We start from the raw sequence: 22,957 nt of genomic DNA on the forward strand, positions 1-22,957 counted from the left end.
TTTTCTCAATGTAGATGTTCATCATTGCAAAATGCTCTCTTAGAATCACTTTTGCTGCATCCCGTTAGTTTGGTATGTTGTGTTTCCTGTTTCCTTAGTTTCAAGATATTTTTTAATTTTCTATTTCATTTATTCTCTTTTTATTTTTTATTAAATTTATTGGGATGACTTTGGTTAATAAAATTATATCCTGGGTCCCATGCCCCTTTCAATCTTTATTTGCTTCAGAGAAGATTACAATATAGGTTTTAAGTGTATAATTATATGATACATCATCTATAATTGTATTGTATGTTTACCACATGAGTCAGCTCTTCCACTGTCACCATACATTTGATGCCTGTTACACTTTACTACTTCCCTCCACCTCCCTTCCCTTTGGTAACTACCATATTGTCATCTGTGCCTATGAGTTTTTTGTTTGCTTCTTTTTCTTACTTGTTCATTTGTTGTGCTCAGTGTTATATCCCACATATATGAATGAAATCATATGGCTCTTGATTTCTGTCTGACTTATTTAACTTAGCATAAAATCCTCAAGATCCATCCATGTTGTCACAAATGGCAGTATTTCATCTTTTCTTATGGCTGAATAGTATTCATGGTATGTGTATATGTATACATCTTCTTTATCTAACCATGTATGAGGGGCACTTTCATTTTTTCCACGTCTTAATCACTACGAATAATGCTGCAAATGCTTAGGAGTGCATATATTTGTGCAAAGTATTGTTTTAAAATTTTGGGAGTAGTCAGAAGATGGGTTCTGAGTCATAATGGTAACTCTATTCTTTAATGTTTTTGAGAAACCTCCATACTGTTTTCCATAGTGGTTGTAGTAGTCTATATTACCACCAGCAGTGAATGAGAGTTCCCTTTCCTCCACAACCTTGTTACTTGTCTTGTTGATAATAGACATGTTATCAGGTGTGAAGTGGTATCTCATTGTAGTTTTGATTTGTATTTCCCTAATAGCTAGGAATCTTGAGCATCCTTTCACACATATGTTAGCCATTTGTATGTCTTCTTGGGAGAAGTGGATGTTGCGTTCCTCTGCCCATTTTTCAATTGGATTGTTTAGTGTTAAGTTGCATGAGTTCTTTATATACTAGTACAGGATGTCCAAAAAAATGTATATACATTTAACAGCTGATAGCTCAATTGATATTTCTTTCTTTTCACATTTAACAGATTGGAAATAATAATTATTCAAAGTGTGTATACATTTTTTTGGGAGACACCTTGCATTTTGGATATTAACCCTTTGTCAGAATTTTTGTTGCAATTATCTTTCCTTAACCAGGTCCAGCACGGCCAGGGGTGGTGAAAGATTAAAGAAAGCAGACAAGAGAACACAGTTGGGGCTAAGTAGGATCACTGTGCCTGGATGAGGACACAGGGACCCAGCCTGTAAGTGGAAGCTTTATTTTATAGTCAGATCACACAAAGCAAAACAAGGGGAGAGGTCAACATGTTTACAATGTTCTTGTGATTTTTATTTTAATTTTTTAAAATATATTTTATTGATTTCAGAGAGGAAGGGAGAGGGAGAGAGAGATGGAAACATCAATGATAAGAATCATTGATCGGCTGCCTCTTGCACGCCCCCTACTGGGGATCAAGCCTGCAACCCAGGCATGTGCCCTTGGCCGGAATTGAACACGGGACCTTTCAGTCCGCAGGCTGACGCTCTATCCATTGAGCCAACCAGCTAGGGCTCTTGTGATTTTTAAATCTATTTCGTTACTCAATCCTTGTTTTGGCAGCACTTGCTGCACCTCCCACAGCCCATTAGCTACCTAGGAACAAGGGAGGACAATAAGGTCCCTCCAAACTGGGACTTGTTTATGGCCTTGCCATAGGTCAGTCCGAGGTTTGACCCTATAGCCGCTCCCTACACTTCTCCAATTAGGTTGGTTGCTTTTTGTTTTGTTTAGTTGGTAGTTCCTTTTGCTCTGCAGAAGCTTTTTAGTTTCAGATAGTCCCATTCATTTACTTTTCCTTATACTTCCCTTGCCTTTGGGGTTAAATTCATAAAATCCTCTCTAACACCAAGATGCATAAGTTTAGTACCTAACTTTTTTCCTATGTAATTTTTTTTTCAGATTTATTTTTAGGTCTTTGATCCATTTGAGTTAATTTTTGTACATGGGGACAAACTGTAGTCTAGTTTCATTCTTTTCAATGTGGCTTTCCAATTTTCCCAGGACCATTTATTGAAGACGGTTACTTGTCTTCCATGTATATTTTTGACGTCTTTGTAGAAATTATTTGCTTATATACATGTGGGTTTATTTTGGGCTCTCAAATTCTGTTTCATCGGTTTGTGTGTCTGTTTTTCTGCCAATAACACATTGTTTGATTATTGTTGCTTTGAAGTATAATTTGAAGTCAGAAAGTGTGATACCTCTGGCTTCATTCTTGTTTTCTCAGGATTGCTTGGCTGTTCTCAGGCTTTTGTTGTTACATACAAAACTGTGTTGTTGTTTTTTAATTTATAAAATGTCATTGGAATTTTGATGGTGATTGTATTAAATTTTGTATTGCTTTAAGTAATATGGGAATTTTAACTATGCTGATCTTCCAATCCATGAACTTGGAATATCTTTACATTTCTCCGTGTCTTCTTCAATCTCTTTAAAAAATATATTGTACTTTTCAATGTATAGGTCCTTCACCTCCTTTGTTAAGTTTATTCCTAGGTATTTTATTATTTTTGTTGCAATTGCAAAAGGAATTGTATTTTCCATTTCTTTTTCTGAAATTTTATTATATAGAAATGCAGTAGCTTTTTGCACATTGATTTTGTATCCTGCAACTTTACTGTATTTGTTTATTATTTCTAATTGGTGGAGTCTTTAGGGTTTTCTTTATACAGAATTATGTCATCTGCAAAAAGTGACATTTTTATTTTTTCATTCCTAATTTGGCTACTTTTTATTTCTTTCTCTTGCATGATTGCTCTGGCTAAGACTTACACAACTATCCTATATAATAAAGAGGTAATATGCAAATTGACCCTCATGCCCTTGCACAAGATGGCCGCCCCATGTGGTCAAAGATGGTCACCACAAGATGGCAAGCAGGGGAGGGTAGTTGTGGGCAATCAGGCCAACAGTGGAGGGCAGTTGGGAGCAATTGGGCTGGCAGGGGACTAGTTAGGCGTTGATCAGGCTGGCAAAAAGTGGTTAGGGGGTGATCAGGCTGGCAGGCTGGTGAGCGGTTGGGAGCTAGCAATGGCGGATTGTGAGAGGGATGTCCGACTGCTGGTTTAGGGATCAGCCTAAACTGGCAGTCAGACATCCCCCAAGGGGTCCCAGGTTGGAGAGGGTGCAGGCTGGGCTGAGGGACACCCTCCCCAGTGCACACATTTTGGGCTTCTAGTGTTGATTAAGAGTGGTGAAAGTGGGCATCCTTGTCTTGTTCCTGATCTTAGAAGCAAAACTGTTTTTCACCATTGAGTATATTAGCTGAGGATTTGTCACATATGGCCTTAATTATGTTGAGGTGCTTTCCTTCTATTCCTATTTTATTGAGTGTTTTAACCATAAATGCATGTTGTATTTTGTCAAATGCTTTTTCTACATCTATTCTATATAATCATATGATTTTTATCTTTTATTTTGTTAATGCAGGGTATGACATTGATCTATTTGCATATGTTGAACCATTTTTGTGCCCCTGCAATGAATCCCACTTGATCATAATGTATTATGTTTTTGATGTATTGCTGTATTTGATATGCTAGTATTTTGTTTAGGATATTTGTATTTGTATTCATAATTGATATTGGTCTGTAGTTTTCTTTTTTAATGTTATCCATGTCACATTTGGGTATCATGATTATGTTGGCCTCATAAAATGTGTTAGGAATTATTGCCTCTTCTTTAATTTTTTGGAAGAGTTTGAGAAGGATGGGTATCAAATCTTCTTTGAATGTTTGGTACAATTCACTAGTGAAGCCATCTGGTTCTGGACTTGCACTTGGAGGTTTTTGACGGTTGTTTAAATTCCCTCATTCTTAATTGATTGGTCTATTTAGATTTTCCATTTCTTTATGATTCAGTTAAGATGGTTGTACTAGTATGTTTCTGGGAACTTACATTTTCTTCCAGGTTGTTGAATTTGGCTGCATATAGTCTTTCATAGTAGTTGTTGTATGATGCTCTGTTTTTCTGTGGTGTCTGTGGGTAACCTCTTTCATTTTTGGTTATGTTTATTGGAGTCTTTTATCTTTTTTTCCTTAGTCAGTCTAGCCAGAGGTTTGTCGATTTTATTAATCTTTTCAAAGTATTACCAGTCAGGGACTGGGCCTTGAGTGGGTATGCCTCAGGCTGGCCTTTAGTGTGTAGGTTCTTGATTTTGCGTAGGAAAGATTTCACAACATGATTCTGGGTGATTTTGAGAGTGTGTTTATTAAAGCTGGGGGGAGGGAAACAAAGGAAGGACTGAGGGTAGAAGAAGCAACAGGAGAGAGCCTCGATTGTGCTTTGCTTTGGCTCGCCAGAAATGTTACAGGAGAGACGTGAGCTGGGCTGTTGCTAGCTGACTGGATAGTGAAGGTCACAGTGACAGAAGTGAGCCAAGGTGGAAAACTCACTGGAAAGTCAGAGAAAAAGGGGGCTTGGAGACGGGGTCAGGGAGTGAGCCCAGAATGAGCTGCTGCTCCCTGCTGCTGCCCTGCTTGCACGTCTCATGGGGACCCTTAGAGTTTAGGAGGAAGCAAAAAGTTCATGCCTGAGTAGGTGTATGGTTGCTCTCTATACTGAGCCCAACCCCCATCATTGCCTTCAGGGTTTTTATCTCTTATGTGGTTGAGAATTTTAGGGGAGGGTTTCCACAGAATATTCATTAGCTTTTCAGGTGCATTTTTAATATACTGATGCATCAAAATGAGCATACCCCTATAAGTTTGGGGTTACTCTTTCATCAGCTTTACTGTTTTACTTTCATCTTGGGCCTGTCTGGCTCTAATCAGGTTTTATTATTTGTTCCCCTAATTTCATTAGTCCTTGGGTTTAACTGGCACAAATTGCACTAATTGGGTCTCTATTCTCTATTTCCCAGACTAAGGTGATTTAAGCCAGTGGTTGCCAACCAGTGGTCTGCAGACCACTGGCAATCCATGAGGTCCGAAAGGTTGGTGACCGCTGATGTACGCTGTGTGTTCTCTGGTTAGGAAGGAGAGGTATAAATTATTTGCTCTCAGGTGTTGTTGGCTACGGAAGATAAGGTCTTGTGATTCACTAGCTGGCTGTAAGTTGTTCAAATTGTTTGTATTTGTTTAACTTTCTTGCTTCAGTTTCTCTATTTTACTTGTCCAGGAATTTTCATAGCTTTTTACTGTCCTGCCACAAAGGTACCAGCTCTCTGTTGCACAATTTTTAGTATAGTCTTTTTGTTCTATATTTTATTTAATCCTGCTTTTATTATTTCTTTTTTTCTGCTAACTTTGGACTGCTTTTGTTTTTCTTTTTCTAGTTTAAGATTTAATGTTAGGTTGTTTACTTGGGAATTTTCTTGTTTCTTGAGATAGTGCTGTAATGATATAAATGTCCCTCACATTGCTGCTTTTGCTACATCCCAGATATGTTATATTGTCATTCTCATTTGTCTCTACATTAACTTTTTTGTTGTTGAAGCAATTACATTGTACTATTGATGAAAAGCAATGTTTGCTATGAAAAGTTCAACCTAGCAGCCTTCTAGATTTAATAGCCATAGAATTGTCTGTGAGAAGAAAGATTAAGGCAAGCATGTATGGACTAATATATGAGAAGAATCTCATCAGAAACAATTATATACAAACTAATAAACTCTCAATATTATTTAAACTTATGTGCAAAAATTGATTATTCAAGTTAATTTTTATAAATATATTTTAGCCACTTTGTTCCTTTGAATATCAAGATGATTGTGATGCCACTAGAAGCCCAATACATGAAAATTCGTGAACTTGCGGAGGGAGGTCCCTCAGCCCAGCCTGCACCCTCTCACAATCCAGGACCCCTTGGGTAGGGTCCCTAGGCCTGGCCTAAAATCAGGGCCTATTGAGGCTTTCCTTCCCCTGGCTGCAGGCAGCTGGCCCCACCCCCGCCGCTGCCACTGCTTGCTATCTGTGCAGCGCTACCCCCTATAGCCTCCCTCTGCAGGCAACAAGCATGGGGTGCGATGGCTTGGCTGGCCTGGGCCTCCCTCTGCAGGGCGATTGCTGGCCAGCTACACACCTGCCACAGTCACCGCTGGTGGCCTGGGCCTCCTTCTTTCTTTTCTGGGGGGCGGGGCCAGCCGTGTGAGGGTTTGTCTGCCTACCTGATTGCCCCTAACCACTTGCCTACCTACCTGATCACCCCTAACCACTGGTCTGCCTGCCTGATTGCCCCTAACCACTTGCTTGGGGGCAGAGCCAGCCCGGCAAGGGGCCATCTGCCTACCTGATCACCCCTAACCACTGGCCTGCCTACCTGATCACCCCTAACTGCTGGTCTGCCTACCTGATCACCCCTAACCACTCTGCCTGCCTGCCTGCCTGCCTGATCGCCCCTAACCACTTGTTTGGGGGTGGGGCCAGCCTGGTGAGGGGCCATGGTGGTTCTGGTCTCTGGTTGTTCCAGTCGTTATGCTTATGGTGGCTGACCTTTTATTATATAGAATACCTGCTTTTCTGTTGATGCCATTTGTTTGGAGAATCATTTTCCAACATTTCACTTTTAGTCTGTATTTTTCTTTGCAGCTGAGATGTGTCTCCTAAAGGCAGCATATGGTTGGTTTTTTAAATTTTATTATTATTAAATCTGCTACTCTGAGCCTCTTTACTGGTAAGTTCAGTCCATTTACAGTGATTATTGATGTATGGTTATTTAGTGCGATTGTTTTCTGTTTTCTTGTAGCTCTGCCCTCTATAGTAATGAGGATTGGCAGATGTCTGTGGCCTCCTCTCTGTATCTTTACCCAACGTCAGGTGGGATTAGTCGCAAAGTGCACCTCTTGCTAAAAAAACAGTTTCTGTAGTTTCAGTTCTTAGGTTTGCAAATAATGTGCTCTGCATCCCGACACTCACTGCTGCACCCTCTGTGGGGCCACTGGCAGGACTGAGAGGCTGAGGTGCGGTGGCCGGCTCTGAGCTTTTCTTTCCCTTTAGAATGGCCATTGCCAGACAATCATTGCTGCATCTCTGCTTTGTCCCTCTCCGGTTACTGGGTTCAGTGCAATGCACACTGACTACTCCCACAGGAACCTTCGCTGTTCGCTTCTCCCAGCTGAGAGGAATGTCAGCAACAACCTGATTACTACTCTCTATGGGTGGAGGCATGCAGGGAGCTTTGCCTTGTGAGTTTCTGGCTGAATCCCTGGCACCATCTTAGGTCTTTTCTCTTCTAACCTCCCAGGTCAGGTCCCAATTTGTTGCCATATAGTTGTTCAGATCTTTGGGTTTTTTTGTGTGTGGTTTTTTTTTGTTTTGTTGTTGTTGTTGTTTTTTTACAATCCTTTGTATTTTTGTGATGTCGGTTGCTACTTAAAATCTTTTGTTTCTGATTTGGATCCTCTCTGTTTCTTGATGAGTCTGGCTAGAGGTTCATCAATCTTGTTTATCATTGCAAAGAACCAGCTCTTGGTTTCATTGACCCTTTCTATTGTTTGTTTAGTCTCTATGTCATTTATTTCCTCTGTAATTTTTATTATTACCTTCCTTCTACTTACTCTGGGCTTTTCTGGTTGTTCTTTTAATCCTTTTAGTTGTACAGTTAGATTGTTTATTTGAGCTTTTTCTTTTTTCCTGAGGTAGGCTTGTAGTGCTATGAACTTCCTTCTTAGGACTGCTGTAGATTTTGGGTTGTTGTATGTTCATTTTCATTTGTTTCCAGGAAGTTTTTCAATGCTTTCTTGATTTCATTGTTTAATAACATGCTACTTAGCCTCCATGTGTTTGAATGTTTTTGAGTGTTTTATTGTAGTTGATTTCTAGTTTCATGCCATAGTTATCTGAGAAGATGATATTATTTCAATCTTCTTGAATTTGTTAAAGCTTATTTTGTGTCCTAATATATGGTCTATCTTTGAGAATGATCTGTGTGCACTTGAGAAGAATGTATATTTTGCTACTTTTGGATTAAATATTCTGTAAATATCAATTAAATTAATCTAATCTTGTGTATCATTTAAGGCCACTGTTTTCTTGTTAATTTTTTTGTTTAGATGATTTATCCAGTGATGTCAGTGGGGTGTTAAAGTCCTCTACTATGACTGTATTGCTGTCTATCTCTCCTTTAAGGTCCATCAAGAGTATTTTTATATATTTCAGTGCTCCTATATTGTGTGCATATATGTTAACAGGGATTATATTTTCTTGTTGGATTGATTCCTTTAGTTTTATGTAGTGATCTTCTTTGTCTCTGTATGACCCTCCTTTGTTCCTCTCTCTTTCATTATCTTCTTAAAGCAGTCTATTTAGCATTTCTTGCAATGTTGGTTTGATGATAATGTACTCCTTTAGCCCTCTTTTTGGTCTGGAAAGCTCTTTATTTTTCCTTCAAGTTTGAATAATAAGCCTTGCTGGATAGACTAGTCTTGGATTCAGTCCCTTGATTTTCATTACTTTGTATACTTCAAGCCATCCCCTTCTGCCCTGTTTTTCTATTGAGAAATCAGCTGACAGACTAATGGGGACTCCCTTGTAGGTAACTTCCTGCCTCTCTCTTGCAGCCTTTAAGATTCTTTGTCTTTAATATTTGCCATTTTACCTTTTGGTATGGGTCTTTTGGGTTCATCTTGATTGGGAAACTTTTTTTCTTCACCAGGTTAGGGAAGTTTTTGGTTCTTATTTCTTCAAAGAGGTTCTCCATTCCTTGCTCAGATTCTTCTCCCTTGGTTACCCCTATGATGTGGATATTGTTATGTTTCATGTTGTCCCAAAGCTCCTTTAAATTATCCTCCTGCTTTTCAAATTGCTGTTCTGATTGGGTGTTTTTTCCATCTTGCCTTATAATTTGCTGATTCAGTACCCAACTTCTTCTAATATACTGTTGATTCCTTTCAGGATATTCTTTCTTTCAGCTATCATTCTTCATTTCTCATTTGTTCTTATTCATGGTTTCTACATTTTTGTTCATGCTTATATAGATCTCATTTAGTACCTTGTAGTTCTCAGTAATTTACTTGTAGTTTTCACTAAGTTTTTTGAGCATCTTTATAACCATTACTTTGAACTCTATAACTCATAAATTGCTTGCCTCCATTTCATTAAGATCCTTTCCCAGTGATTTCTCCTTTTCTTTCATTTGGGGGTTGGTTCTTTGTCTCCCCATTTTAGCTGCATCTTTGTGTTTGTTTCTATGTATTAGATAGAACTACTATGCCTCTGAGTCTTCGTGGCAAGGCCTTATGTAGACAGTATCTTGTAGGGCCTAGTGGTGGAACCTCATTGATCTCCTGAGTTGGATGATCTAAGAATGTCCCTTTTGTGGGTTATTTGGGCTCTTCTATTGTACTTGGGTCTTGATTGCTGATGCTTCATTTGATGGTGGGGTCTCCCCTCAGGTTTGCTGACTGTAAGTCTCAACCCTGACCACATCTTGCCAACTGTTATACAAGTGTTTGGATCTGCTGTTTGTGGAGCTCCCTGGATTTTCCTCTGATGTTGTTGACTCTGGCCTCTTGTGTTGCTCCCATGCCTCCCAGGAGGTTCTCTGATGCAGGCCAATGTGAGTCACTGTCTGAGCAGTCCAGGAATCCAGGTTAAAGTGGCTAATTCGGGCATCCAGGGACACTGAGTCAGCAGTGTCAGATCATGGCACTGGTGCGGTCTTCTGGGGGCACTCAGTCATGGCTGCAGGCTGATCATCCAGACTGCTGGGTCAAACACTGGGTCACAGCAGCAGGGAGATGCATATGGGGGCTTTGGTTCATGGCAGTGGGGCCAAGCACTCAGGGTTGTGATGTGGGTCTACATATCTAGGTGTGTCAGGCCACAGCTTGGGGCTGGGAGCCAGGCATGCAGAGTCATGACTGTAGGGCCTGTCTTTTTGGGGTGCCTGGTTGGTTCAGGGTGTGGCCCCTGGCCAGGGCACCAGGGTGCAATGGCCAGGACAGTTGTGTGTCAGTCTTCCAGCCTCAGGGTGCTGGGTCTTGGCAGCTCCCGACAGCCTCCTCCCAAGGAGGATCCTGTGGGTATTCCAAAATGGCATGCTCTCTAACCCCAAGCCGCTGTGGCCAGCAGCTGCCCCTTCAGGAGCACCCAAACAGCCAGATCCTAGTCTCTGCACCTACAGACAGATGCCCCCCACTCTCACATGCACACATGCTCTCTCTCGCACTCGCTCACCCACTCACACTCGCACCCTCACCCCGGTCCTGCTCTCCACCATGTTGGAATTCCTTAAGAGAGTATCACAGTTTTTATGGGCACTTGGGCTACTTCCAAATCTAGTCTATTATAAAGAAATAATGCTGCAATGTAGATTGGAATGCAAATATTCTTTTGAATTTTTGTTTCATGTTTCTTTGGATATTTTCCCAGAAGTGAAATCACTGGGTCATAAGGCAGATCCATTTTTAATTTATTTGCGGAAACTCCATACTGCTTTCCACAGTGGCTGTACTAATCTGCATTCCCACCAGTAGTGTATGAGGGTTCCCTTTTCTCCACATCCTTGCCAGCACTTGTTCTTTGTTGTTTTATTGATGATAGCCATTCTGATAAGCATGAGGTGATATCTCATTGTGATTTTAATTTGCATCTCTCTAATCAGTGATATTGAGCATCTTTTCACATGTCATTGGGCATCTGTATGTGCTCTTTGAAGAAGTGTTTATTTAGGTCCTTTGCCCATTTTTTAATTAGATTGATCTTTTTGGTGTTGAATTTTGTAAAGTCTTTATAAATTTTGGATATTAACCTTTTGCACTTGGATGTCAAGTGTGACTCGACACGGTTAGCATCGAGATTAAAATTACTCTTTGAATGTATTAATAATTTGAAATATAGCCGAAACCGGTTTGGCTCAGTGGATAGAGTGTCGGTCTGCGGACTGGAAGGTCCCGGGTTCAATTCCGGTCAAGGGCATGTACATTGGTTGTTGGCACATCCCCCGGTGGGAAGTGTGCAGAGGCAGCTGGTCGATGTCTCTCTCTCATCGATGTTTCTAGCTCTCTATCCCTCTCCCTTCCTCTCTGTGAAAAATCAATAAAATATATTAAAAAAAATAATAATAATTTGAAATATAAAAAAATCCAAATAAGTTTGTATGAAAAGAAACTTCAGTTTTTTATTCTACTGCTGCACTTTGTAAAATCTGGGGTATTTAAAAAATTAAATCCCGAGTAGAATAAAGGAATCGAGAAAAAAGCAAGCGGGTGCAAAGGGTTAACCCCTTATTCGATATATCATTGGCAAATATGGTCTTTCATTCAGTGGGTTGTCATTTCATTTTGTTGATGTGCAAAAATGTTTTAGTTAGATGTAGTCCCATCCTATCTAATAAAAAGGGAATATGCTTAGTGACCCTCATGTCGTTGCAAAGATGATGGTGCCCACAGCCAATAAGGAGGAAATATGCTAATTGACTGCCATGCCCTCAAAGATGGCAGCATCCATGGTCAATAAGGAGGGAATATGCTAATTGACTGCCACACCCTCAAAGATGGCAGTGCCCACAGCCAATAAGGAAGGAATATGCTAATTTACTGCCCCGCCCTCAAAGATGGTGGTGCCCACAGCCATAAGATGGCCGGCAGGGGAGGGCAGTTGTGGGCAACAAGGCCAGTAGGGGAGGGCAATTAGAGGCGACCAGGTCAGCAGGGGAGGGCAGTTGGGGGAGACCAGGCCTGCAGGGGAGGTCAGTTAGGGGTGACCGGGCTTGCAGCGAAGGGCAGTTGGGAGCAATTGGGCTGTCAGGGGAGGGCAGTTGGGGATGATTGGGGTGGCAGGGGAGCAGTTAGGCATCAATCAGGCTGGCAGGAGAGCAGTTAGGCATCGATCAGGCAGGCAGGGGAATGGTTAGGGGGTGATCAGGCTGGCAGGCAAAAGTGGTTGAGAGCCAGCAGTCCTGGATTGTGAGAGGGATATCCGACTGCTGGTTTAGGCCTGATCCCTAACATGGGTCCCAGATTGGAAAGGGTGCACGCTGGACCGAGGCACACACCACTCCTCCAGGGCATGAATTTCATGCACTGGGCCTCTAGTTTGTTTATATTTATTTATTTTTGCTTCTCTTGACTGAGGAGATATATCAAAAAATATTGCTATGAGAAATGTCCAAAATTTTACTGCATATGTTTTCTTCTATGCTTTTTATGTTATTAAGTCTTACATATAAGTCTTTAATCTATTTTGAGTTTATTTTTGTACATGGTGTAAGTACATGGTCTAGTTTCATTTATTTTGTACATAGCTCTCCAATTTTCCCAACATCATTAAATGAATAGACTGTTCTTTACCACATTGTGTATTCTTACCTGCTTTGTCAAATATTAATTGACCATGGCTTTATTGAGGTTGGGTTTATTTTTCTGCTTTCTATTCTGTTCCATTGATCAGCATGTTTGTTTTAATTAGAATAATATGCTGTTGTCATTACTATAGCCTTATAGTATAGTTTGATATCAGGTAGCATGATTCCTCCAACTTTGTTCTTTTTTAAGATTGCTATGCCTATTCAGGCTCCTCTGTGGTTCCATATAAATTTTTGGAATATTTGTTCTATTTCTGTGTGATATCCCATTGGTATCATGATAGAAATTGTATTGAATCTATATATTGCTTTGGGTATTATGGAAATTTTGTTATGTTATATTAGTATGTTCCTATGCATGAACATGGCATATGCTTCCACTTATTTGTGTCTTCATTAATTTATTTTTCAGTGTCATATAATTTTCTGAGTACAGGTCTTTTACATCCTTGTTTAAATTTATTTCTAGGTATCTTTTTTGATGCAATTATAATTGGGATGATTTTCTTAGTTTCCCTTTCTGATAGTTTATTATTGGTGTATAAAAATCAACTGATTTCTGGCTATTTATTTTGTATCCTGCTACTTTACAGAATTCATTTATTTGCCTATTGCTTTTATGGAAAGACTATGAGCAGTTTTCACAAATATTTCATGTGTGTTTGATCAATACAAATTTTTGTGTAGAAAAATATATCTATATATATCTAAAAGTCAAGCGACAGGAATGACTGGAACGACTAGAATGACCTGTTGCTATGACGTGCACTGCGGCAGCCAACTGGCCCGATTGGGGCCCTGGTCTCCCCTCCAACCTCCCACATCCCTTCCCCTCCCGCCCGCCAACTTGGCCCTGATCAGTCCTCATTGGGGCGGGCTGGCAGGACCCCACCCATGCACGAATTCATGCACCAGGCCTCTAGTGTGTGTGTGTGTGTGTGTGTGTGTGTGTGTGTGTGTGTGTGTGTTATAAAAGGCCAGTGGCTATAACGCCGTAACACCATAATGACTAAATCCAGGAGATGCATTGATGTGTCTCGTGGCACTGCGGGTCTGGGTCCACACAGTTTCGTGCACTGAGCTTCTAGTGTGTGTGTGTGTGTGTGTATGTATGTACATGTATGTGTATATATGTATATATGTGTATACATGTGTGTATATATGTATGTGTGTATGTATGTATGTATATAAAGTGAACTTGTTCATTATGTTGTGTTTGGATCTTCTCTATTTTTCGTGATATTTTTTGTTCCGTAGGTCTATATCTTTGTTTTTCTGCCAGTACCATCCTATTTTAATTACTGTAGCTTTTTAATATACTTTGAAATCAGGAAGTGTGATGCCTTCAGCTCTCCTCCCCCTAAGATTGCTTTTTCTATTAAGCCTCTGTGTGTACTTTAGGGTTGTTTTCTATTTTGGCTTTAAAATCATTGGAATTTTGATAGGGATTGTATTTCATTTGTAGATCCCTTTAGGTAATATGGACAGTTTAACAATTTCAAATTTTCCAATACATTAACACAGGATATCTTTCCACTAACTGGTGTCAGCTCGAATTTCTTTCATCAGTTTTATAGTTTTCAGTGTACAAAATTTTTCTTCTTTGGTTAAGTTTTTTTTCTAAATATTTTATTGTTTTTGATGCTAGTGTAAATGGGATTGTTTTCTTAATTCCCTTTTCAGTTATGTTTTTCTTAATTCCCTAGAAACTCAACTTATTTTTCTATGTTGATTTTGTGTCCTATAACTTTGCTGAATTCATTTAATTAGTTCTTTTAGTTTAATTAGTTCTAATACTGTGTTTTTTTGTGGAGCTTTTAGTGTTTTCTGTATATATGATTATGCCATCTGGGAATAGAGACAATTTTACTTATTTATTTGGATGTATTTGATAATCTTGCATAATTGTTCTTATCAGGACTGCTAGTATTATGTTCAATAGAAGTGACAAGAGTGGGCATCCTTGCCTTGCTTTAGATCTACCAGGAAAAAACTTTCAGTTTTTCACTTTTGAGTATGATGTCAGCTGTGAGCTTTTCATATATGACCTTTATTTTGCTGAGAAATTTTCTTTGTATATATAATTTGTTGAATGTTTTTATTCTGAAAGAGTGAATTTTGTCAAATGCTTTTCTTTTGCATTTATTGAGATGATTAGATGATTTTAAACCTTCCTTCTGTTATATGTTATATTACATTTAATGATTTTCATATGCTGAACCATCCTTGCAACACAGATAAATTTCATTTGATCATGATGTGTGATTTTAATGTACTGTTGACTTCAATTTGAATACATTGAGGATTTTTCATCTGTGTTTATCAGAGATATTGGCCCATTGTTTCTTTTTCTTGTAGGGTCCTTATCTGGATTTAGTTTCAAGATCATAGTGGCCTCCTAAAATGAATTTGGAAGTGTTCTTTACTCTATAATTGTTTTGGAAAACTTTGAAGAGGATTGGTATTAACTCTTATTTAGATGTTTGTTAGAATTCACCTATGGATCTATCTGGTCCTAGAAACTAGGAGAGGGAACATCAGGTTCTGGAGAAATAGAACCACTTCTTATTGTTATTTCTTTATTTTCTTGTGTGTTAAACATATTGGAACTTCATTAGATATTAAGTAAATTAATAGGTAGAAAAATATAAACAATATAATTTTCTTTATCTCAAATGCATAATTATTCTTGTATTAATCTTTAAGTCTGAATAAGGAGAAAATTGGGAGAAAGGACTAATGCTGCTATTTGCTTGATCTTCACATTATTAGGTAACTTAACATTAAAAAACCTTTTCTCCATACTTGGAGTTGAATATACACTCTTTGTAGAAGAATGGATTTCTTGACATTCAACCAATTTGTCGTGCTTCTCTGGAAAAATTTTACCATAAAGGTAGGTAAAAGCATTCATGGAAAATATCTATAAATTCCCGCCTGTTGCAATTCAGGATATGTGTGTTTGTGTGTTTTAAAAAATCAATTTAATAGCTGTAGGTAGCTCTTCCAAACCTACAAAACTATATTAATCAATAGTATAGTCTGAGCTATAAGAAGGTTGGTAGTGGAGAGGGATGGGGTGGTACAAGAAAGACCACAAAACACTAGTATTTTCTAGTGTTCAATTAGCAGAATATAATAGAACTATTCATTGGCGTTGAATGTGTATTCTTCATTAACACTATCTTTTGTTCCTCTTCTAGAGAAGGCATTACATTAATTTATTATTTGAAGTCCTAACAGCAGCAGTGTTTCCAATATTGCTTTTGTTATTCCGTTCATTTAATAATGTAAATATTGAAGGACCTCGATATTATAATCCTATTCCCATCAGTGGCCTGCCTTCTTTCCTCAAAAATCCTCAGGAGTGGGAATTGATTTACGTGCCTTCCAATATTAATGTGGTCAAAGAGATCATTGAGAACGTGAAGAGGAATTTAAACATCAGTATACGAGGTTAGAAATTCAGATTATCCTTAATTTTTTATAGAACTAAAACAATGTAAAAAATAATAAAGTTGGAGGAATTACACCTTAAAATTACAATTTTAAGACTTATAATTGTAGTTATAAAGACACTGTGCTTTTGGTAGCGGGATAGACACAGATAACAAAGAGCCCAGTGACAGACCTACACAAATGGCCCAGAATGTTTTTTGTAATGGTGCAAAAGAATTCAGTGGGAGGATAACTTTTCAACAAATGTGCTGAACAATTGGACACCAATAAACAAAACAATAAAAATTGCATCAAAATTAATCAGTTCTAAAAGTAAAATGAGACAAAATTTGGAGAGAAAATCTTTGTAACTTAGAGTTAGTTGAAAAATTATCAAATATGACACCAAATGTATCATCCATGAAAGAAAAAAATGAATTAGTTACACTTCTGATATATATGGTTGCTCTTGGAGTTAAAATATGCATACTTAATTTTTGCACTCTGCCTAGTTTACCACTTGTCATAATGTCAAATGATTACCAATATATATAGATCCCTTTATATATTTCTCTTTATGATGTAGTTTCCAAATCTACATAAGTTGAAAACATTACCAGGAAATGTTATAATTCGCACACACATAAGAAAACTATTTCTCACATGTTTACCATAGCTGTGGCTCTTCCTTCATCCTCGAAGTTGCAAGTTTCCTTTTGATATCATTTTCCTTCTTTCTTAAGAAATTTCTTAAATAATTTCTTAGAGCAGGTCTATTAGTAACAAATTCTCTTTGTTTTCCTTCATCTGAGAATGCATTTATTTCAACTTCATGGTCTTGAGGTTATTTTCATTTTTTATAAAATTCTGGATTGACAGTTGTCCCTTTCAACATTTAAAAAAAACATTTGCCACTTTCTTCTGACCTCCTTGGTCTCAGGGAGAAAAAAAACCTGTGATACTTTGAATCCTTATTTTCCTATAGATAGTGTGTCATTTCTCTCTAGGTACTTTTAAGACATTTTCTTTATTTGTCAAAAGTTAGATTATGATATGTCTGAGCACGGATTTCTTTTGGTTTATTCTGTTCAGAGTTCACTGAGCCTTTTGAATCTGTAAGTTTGTTTCTTGCACCAAATCTGGAGAATTTTAGGCATTATTTCTAAAAATTGTTTTTCAATATGGCCTTCTTTCTCTTCTCCTCGGACTATGAAGACATAAATGCCAGACATTTTGTATTTCCCAAAAGAGGCTCTATTCAACTTCTTTTCAAATTTTTTTCTCTCTTGTTTCAATTAGGTAATTTCTGCTGAGCTATCTTCACTGATTCCTTCCTCTGGTATTTCAATACAGCTATTGATCCATAAATAGTGTTGTTTTTTTAAAGCATGGTTTTAAGTGATCTCCATCTTCTGATTTACTTTTAAAAAAGCAAGCAAGCAAACAAACAAACAAAAAACCCGATAGCTTTTTTGAGATATAATGCACATACCATACATTCACTCATTTAAAGTGTGCAATTCAGTGGCTTTTAGCATATTTCCAGAGTTGTGCAACCATTACTACAATCAGTTTTAGCGCATTATTCATCAAAAATAAGTCCCATAACCTTTAGTCATGACACCACAATTTCCTGTCTTCACCAAGATTAGGAAAACATCTACTTTCTTTCCAAATACATTTGTCTATTATAAACATTATATATAAAATGTTTATATTCACCCTTTCCATATTGATTTTATATAAATGCAATATGTAATTTTTTTGTGATTGGCTTCTTTGACTTAGTACAATGTTTTCAGAGTTTATCCTTGTTGTAGCACATATCATTACTTCATTCCTTTTTGTTGTTAAATATCCCATTGTATGAATATACTGTGTTCAGTTGGTATATCCTTCATCAGTTGATGGGCATTTGTGTTGTTTACACCTTTGAGCTATTATAAATTGTACTTCTGTGACTATGCATCTTTTAGTTTAATGTAGACATATGTTTTCATTTCTTTTGGGTATACACCTAAGAGTAGAATGACTACCTCATGTGGTAACTCTGTGTTTAACTTTTTGAGGGACTGACAGGTTTAATTGAAAGTTGTACCATTTTATATTCTGGTCAGCAGTGTATGGAGGAACCAATATTTCAACATCCTCAGCAGCACTTGTTGTCATCTATCTTTTTATTGTAGCCATCTCAATGGACGTGAAGTGGTATCTCTTTGTGTTCGTGATTTGCATTTTCCTGTTGAATAGTGACTTACCTTTATACAGGGGTGGGCAAAACTAGGTTTACAGTTGTGAGTACATGAAACACAAAGTTTACTCTTGTATTATTATTTATTAACTAGAAGCCCAACGCACAAAGATTCATGCTAGGATGGGCTTTCCTTTCCCTGGCTGCTGGCATGGACTTTCCACTCCGGCCCAGCCCCTTTCCACTCAGGCCCCAGAACCGCCTCTTTCCGCTCCGGCCCCGCCTTCCCATGCTGCCCAGAGGCCCTGAGAGATCAGGGGTAGGGCAGAACGCCTGTGTCCTGTCCCTGTCACTTGGCATCTGTGTATGCAGAATTAATCGCCATCTTTGTTGGGTTAATTTGCATATCACTCCAGCTTGGCTGGTGCTGTAGCGGAGGTACAGTCAATTTACATGTTTGTCTATTATTAGGTAAGATTATTGTATTATTTTCTATATGAACAACTCTAAACCTACTTTTGCCTACTGTATATGCTTTATAATTATTATTATTTAAAATTGTAGTAGAACTTTATAAAATACCTAAAATTGTTTTGAACCCCAAATTCCATTAAGTAGTTATGATAGCAATATTTGAGAAACAGTGTTTTTAAACTTACAATATTTCAACAAAATTTTGTCCATGTAAAGTAGTATCTCCCCCCACATGAGGAATTATCAGACATTTTTATTTAAGTGAACACTTTTCCTCTCTACAGTTCATGGCTTTTATTCAGAAAGTGAGTTTGAGACGTACGTGAAGTATGACTATACATCTCATAAAGTGCTGGCTGCCGTTGTTTTTGACAATGATTTCAAAAACATCAATGACTCTCTGCCACTTCAGGTGAGAAGTTTTATATAAAGTTTTCTAATAATTGCCCTTCTAGTTTCTAGAGTTTTAATGAACTTGACAAAATTAATTCTATTTTATAAATGAAGAAATGAATTTTTTTAAAGGAAACTACTAGTATACAGTAGAACAAGAATATAAATCCAGATCTTGGGCCTTAGATTCATGGGAAGCTTTGACTGCTCAAGCAATGCTTCTAGTTCTATGAAGCATGGTGGTGCAATAAATAAAGCAGATGCATCTTCACTAATAGACAACCAGTCATGGGGAAAATGCTATTTCTTTTAATGAAACAGAATTTGAGTCCTTTCATAAATCTCTAGGGAAAGCTCGAAGGCTTTGCCACACTGATTTAGAATTAGGACATCTATAGGCATTGAGAATCTGATTATAGCATAGCCAATGGGAAGGAGAAAGACTGCCCTGAAATTGTTAACTCCTAAGAAGATCCTATCGAGATTATATTGGTGGTGTTGATGGAAATAAATGGTCAACCTGCAATATATAAACATGGAATCAAATTCTGTGTTTAAAATACAGATGCTTGTCAGTAGAAGGCAAGATTAATAAAACCACTACTAGAATAGTACATGTTATTTCTGTGGGTCCCATCCTTTCATGACTAGTCTTCTGTGCCAACTTCTTTCCATTTTCGGAATCAAAATTATCTATGCTTGTATTGATTTAGGCTCAACAATGTACATTGGCTTAAAGTGTATTCAGTGCCATTTCAAGTTTTATTTTTATCACTGATTGACTGTGCTATGTCCCCAAATATTTGAACTAGATTCCTGACACCAAAAATTCCTCAAATTATTTGCTCAGGTGCCTGGCCTTCTTCCCCAGTTTTATTTAGATATAATTGACATATAATACTGTATACGTTTAAGATGTACAATGTAATACAAGTATATATTGCAAAATGTTTACCACAATAAGGTTAGTTACATATTCATCCCCTCACAGAATTACCATTTTTTTGTTTGGTGAGAATATATATATATATTCACATGCTGTGAAAAATTGGAAGGCCACATGCAAAAGAATGAAATTAGACTTCTTTTTGTTCCCACATATAAAAGTTGACTCAAAGTAGATCTAAGACTTAAATATAAGGCCTGAACAATAAATCATGTAGAAGAAAAACATAAGCACTAAACTTATGGACCTTGGTTTTAGAAAATATTTAAAGACTGAACCCAAAGGCAGGGGAAGTAAAGGCAAAAATAAATGAATGGGACTATTGAACTAAAAAACTTCTGTACAGTAAAAGAAACTGCCAACAAACAGAAAGGTAACCAAGCAAATGGAGAAGATATTTGAAAACAGCTCCAACATGGGTTAATGGCGGGACTGTACAGCAGACCATGAGCAACGGATGAATGATTACTCTCACATGCATTTCTGTGAAAGAGAGGGCTAAGGGACTGCCTGGCTAAAGGAATCAGACAGCCCTATTCGCCTGCCTCCTTAGGCTTTTATTGTAGCAACAGTTTGAAATAAAATCTAGATACTATCAGAAGGGTAAGTCTTCTTGTAGTGTCTTTAAAACAAGGACGTTTTGAAATCTAAACATGAAGATTCCAGTAAAACACCCAGGGTCTCAGACTTGTTCAAAAAAGTCAAGGCAGGGTCTTCCACCTTTGGCAAGAATCTCCTAGAGGCCTCCAACCTTTCAGAGAATCCTGCTTACAGACTTACCAACCAAGTTCCATGTTTCCCCACAGGTTAATATTCAAAATATGTAAAACTCATACAACTCAACATCACAAAAACAAATAATTCAACTAAAAATGGGCTGAGGACCTAAACAGACACTTCTCCCAAGAAAACATACAAATGGCCAAGATATATATGAAAAGATGCTCAAGTTCATTAGCAATTAGGAAATTCCAATCAAAAAATAAAACAAAATGAATTTAAAATAAAAACAATAATGAGATACCACCTCACACCTGTTTGGATGGCTATAATCAACAACACTAGTACCGTATTTTCCGGCGTATAAGACGACTGGGCATATAAGATTTTCCTGGGTTAAAAAGTCATCTTATATGCCAGAAAATATGGTATATTGGACTATATTGATGGGATTAGATATAATGGATTAGATATATTGGACTACCGTATTTTCTGGAGTATAAGACGACTTTTTAACCCAGGAAAATCTTATACACCCGGTCGTCTTTATATGCCGGAAAATACAGTAATAACAAGTGTTGGAGAGGTTGTGGAGAAAATGGAACCCTCATTCACTACTCACTGCTGGTGGTTCAGCCACTAATGAAAACAGTATGGAGGTTCCTCAAAATATTAAGAATAGAGTTACCATATGACCCAGCAACCCCTCTTCTGGGTATATACCCCCAAATTTTGAAAACATTTATTTACAATTATACATGCACCCCTATGTTCATTGAAGCATCATTAGCAGTGGCCAAGACATGGAGAAAACCAAAGTATTTTTTGATAGATGGTTTGATGAAGAAGAATGGTATATATATATACAATGGAATACTACCCAGCCATATGTAAAGATGAAACATTGCCATGAACAACATCGGTGGAGATTGAGAATTTCATTCTAAGTGAACTAAGTCAGAAAAAATCAAGAACCATATAATTTCACTCATAAGTGGAATATAAAACGGAAAGCAACAAATGAACAAACAAGAAAAACAAACAAAAACTCACAGACTCAGACAACAGCATGGTTACTAGATAGAAGTGGGGAGGATGGTAGGAAAGGATAAAGGAGTCTAATATATGGTGATGGAAGACTTGACTGGCTGGTGGGCACACAATGCAATATACATCATCTGATGTATGATAGAAATGTACAATTTTTAAATTCACCAATGTCACCCCAATTCATGTAACTTTAAAAAAGAAAATTAAACAAATAAAACTAAAAAGATACCATCCACGGAGTAAAAAGCAACACACAGAATGAAAGAAAATATTTTCTACTTATATATCTGATGAGAGATTAATATTTAGAATATATAGAGAACTCCTAAAAGTCCCAACAAGAAAAATTTTTAAAAAAGAAAATGAATTCAAAGATAGGCAATGGACATCAACACATTTCTTTAAAGGGGTTAAATAAGTGGTGAATAAGCACATAAATGTTCAGTACTACTAATCATGAGGGAAATATGCATCAAAACTACACTGAGATGCCACCTCGCATCAGTTAGGGGTTAAATAAGTGGTGAATAAGCACATAAATGTTCAGTACTACTAATCATGAGGGAAATATGCATCAAAACTACACTGAGATGCCACCTCGCAACACCTACTATCAAAGCATGGAAAATAGGTGTTGGTGAGCATGTGGAGAATTAGAGCCTTATTGACCTTGCACTGTTGGTGGTAAAATGGTATGGCAGCTGTGGAATCACATGGAGATTCTCAAAAATTAAAAATAGATTACTGCATGACCACACAATTCCACTTCTGGGTATATAATTAAAAGAATTGAAAGTAGGTCTCAAAGAGACATCTTTTACATCAATGTTTATAGAAGCATTATTCATAATAGCTTCAATGTGGAAGCCACCCAAGTGTCCATGATGGGTGAATAGATAAGTAAAATGTGGTTTATACACACAGTGGAATGATATTCAGGCTTAAATGAAGGAGATTCTGATACACAATGCAACATGTATGAATCTTGAGGACATTATTCTAAGTGAAATAAATCACAAAAAGACAAATATTGCATGATTCTACTTATGTGAAATATTTAGTCAAAATCTTAGAGACAGGAAATATAATGGTGATTCCCAGGAGCTATGGCTGGGGGAAGAATAAGTAGTTATTATTTGTCTAGAGGCCTGGTGCCCAAAATTCATGCACTGGGGTGGGGGATGGGGGTCCCTCAGCCTGGCCTGTGCCCTCATGCAGTCCAGGACCCCTCAGGGGATATCGGCCTAAGCTGGCAGTCAGAAATCCCTCTCGCAATCTGGGATCCCTCGCTCCTTA

General features: G+C 37.8%; 1 protein-coding gene across 6 annotated transcripts in view; it reads left to right on the forward strand.

The window, feature by feature from the left end:
• The window catches only part of LOC103296290 (phospholipid-transporting ATPase ABCA3-like), a 451,749-nt gene that overhangs the window by 3,274 nt on the left and 425,518 nt on the right, over nucleotides 1-22,957 (forward strand). For 4 of the 6 annotated variants that reach the window (XM_054714397.1, XM_054714395.1, XM_054714398.1 and 1 more), the window contains exons 2-4: nucleotides 15,222-15,345; nucleotides 15,653-15,905; nucleotides 18,837-18,964. In XM_054714397.1, coding sequence (XP_054570372.1) covers nucleotides 15,286-15,345; nucleotides 15,653-15,905; nucleotides 18,837-18,964 — 441 coding nt within the window. In that variant the 5' untranslated portion in view covers nucleotides 15,222-15,285. Of the gene's footprint in view, nucleotides 1-15,221; nucleotides 15,346-15,652; nucleotides 15,906-18,836; nucleotides 18,965-22,957 lie in introns of those variants that run through there. The other 2 variants (XM_054714399.1, XM_054714400.1) reach the window with 2 other exon arrangements.

The sequence above is a fragment of the Eptesicus fuscus genome, chromosome 4 (assembly GCF_027574615.1).
Source record: "Eptesicus fuscus isolate TK198812 chromosome 4, DD_ASM_mEF_20220401, whole genome shotgun sequence".
NCBI lineage: Eukaryota > Metazoa > Chordata > Mammalia > Chiroptera > Vespertilionidae > Eptesicus > Eptesicus fuscus.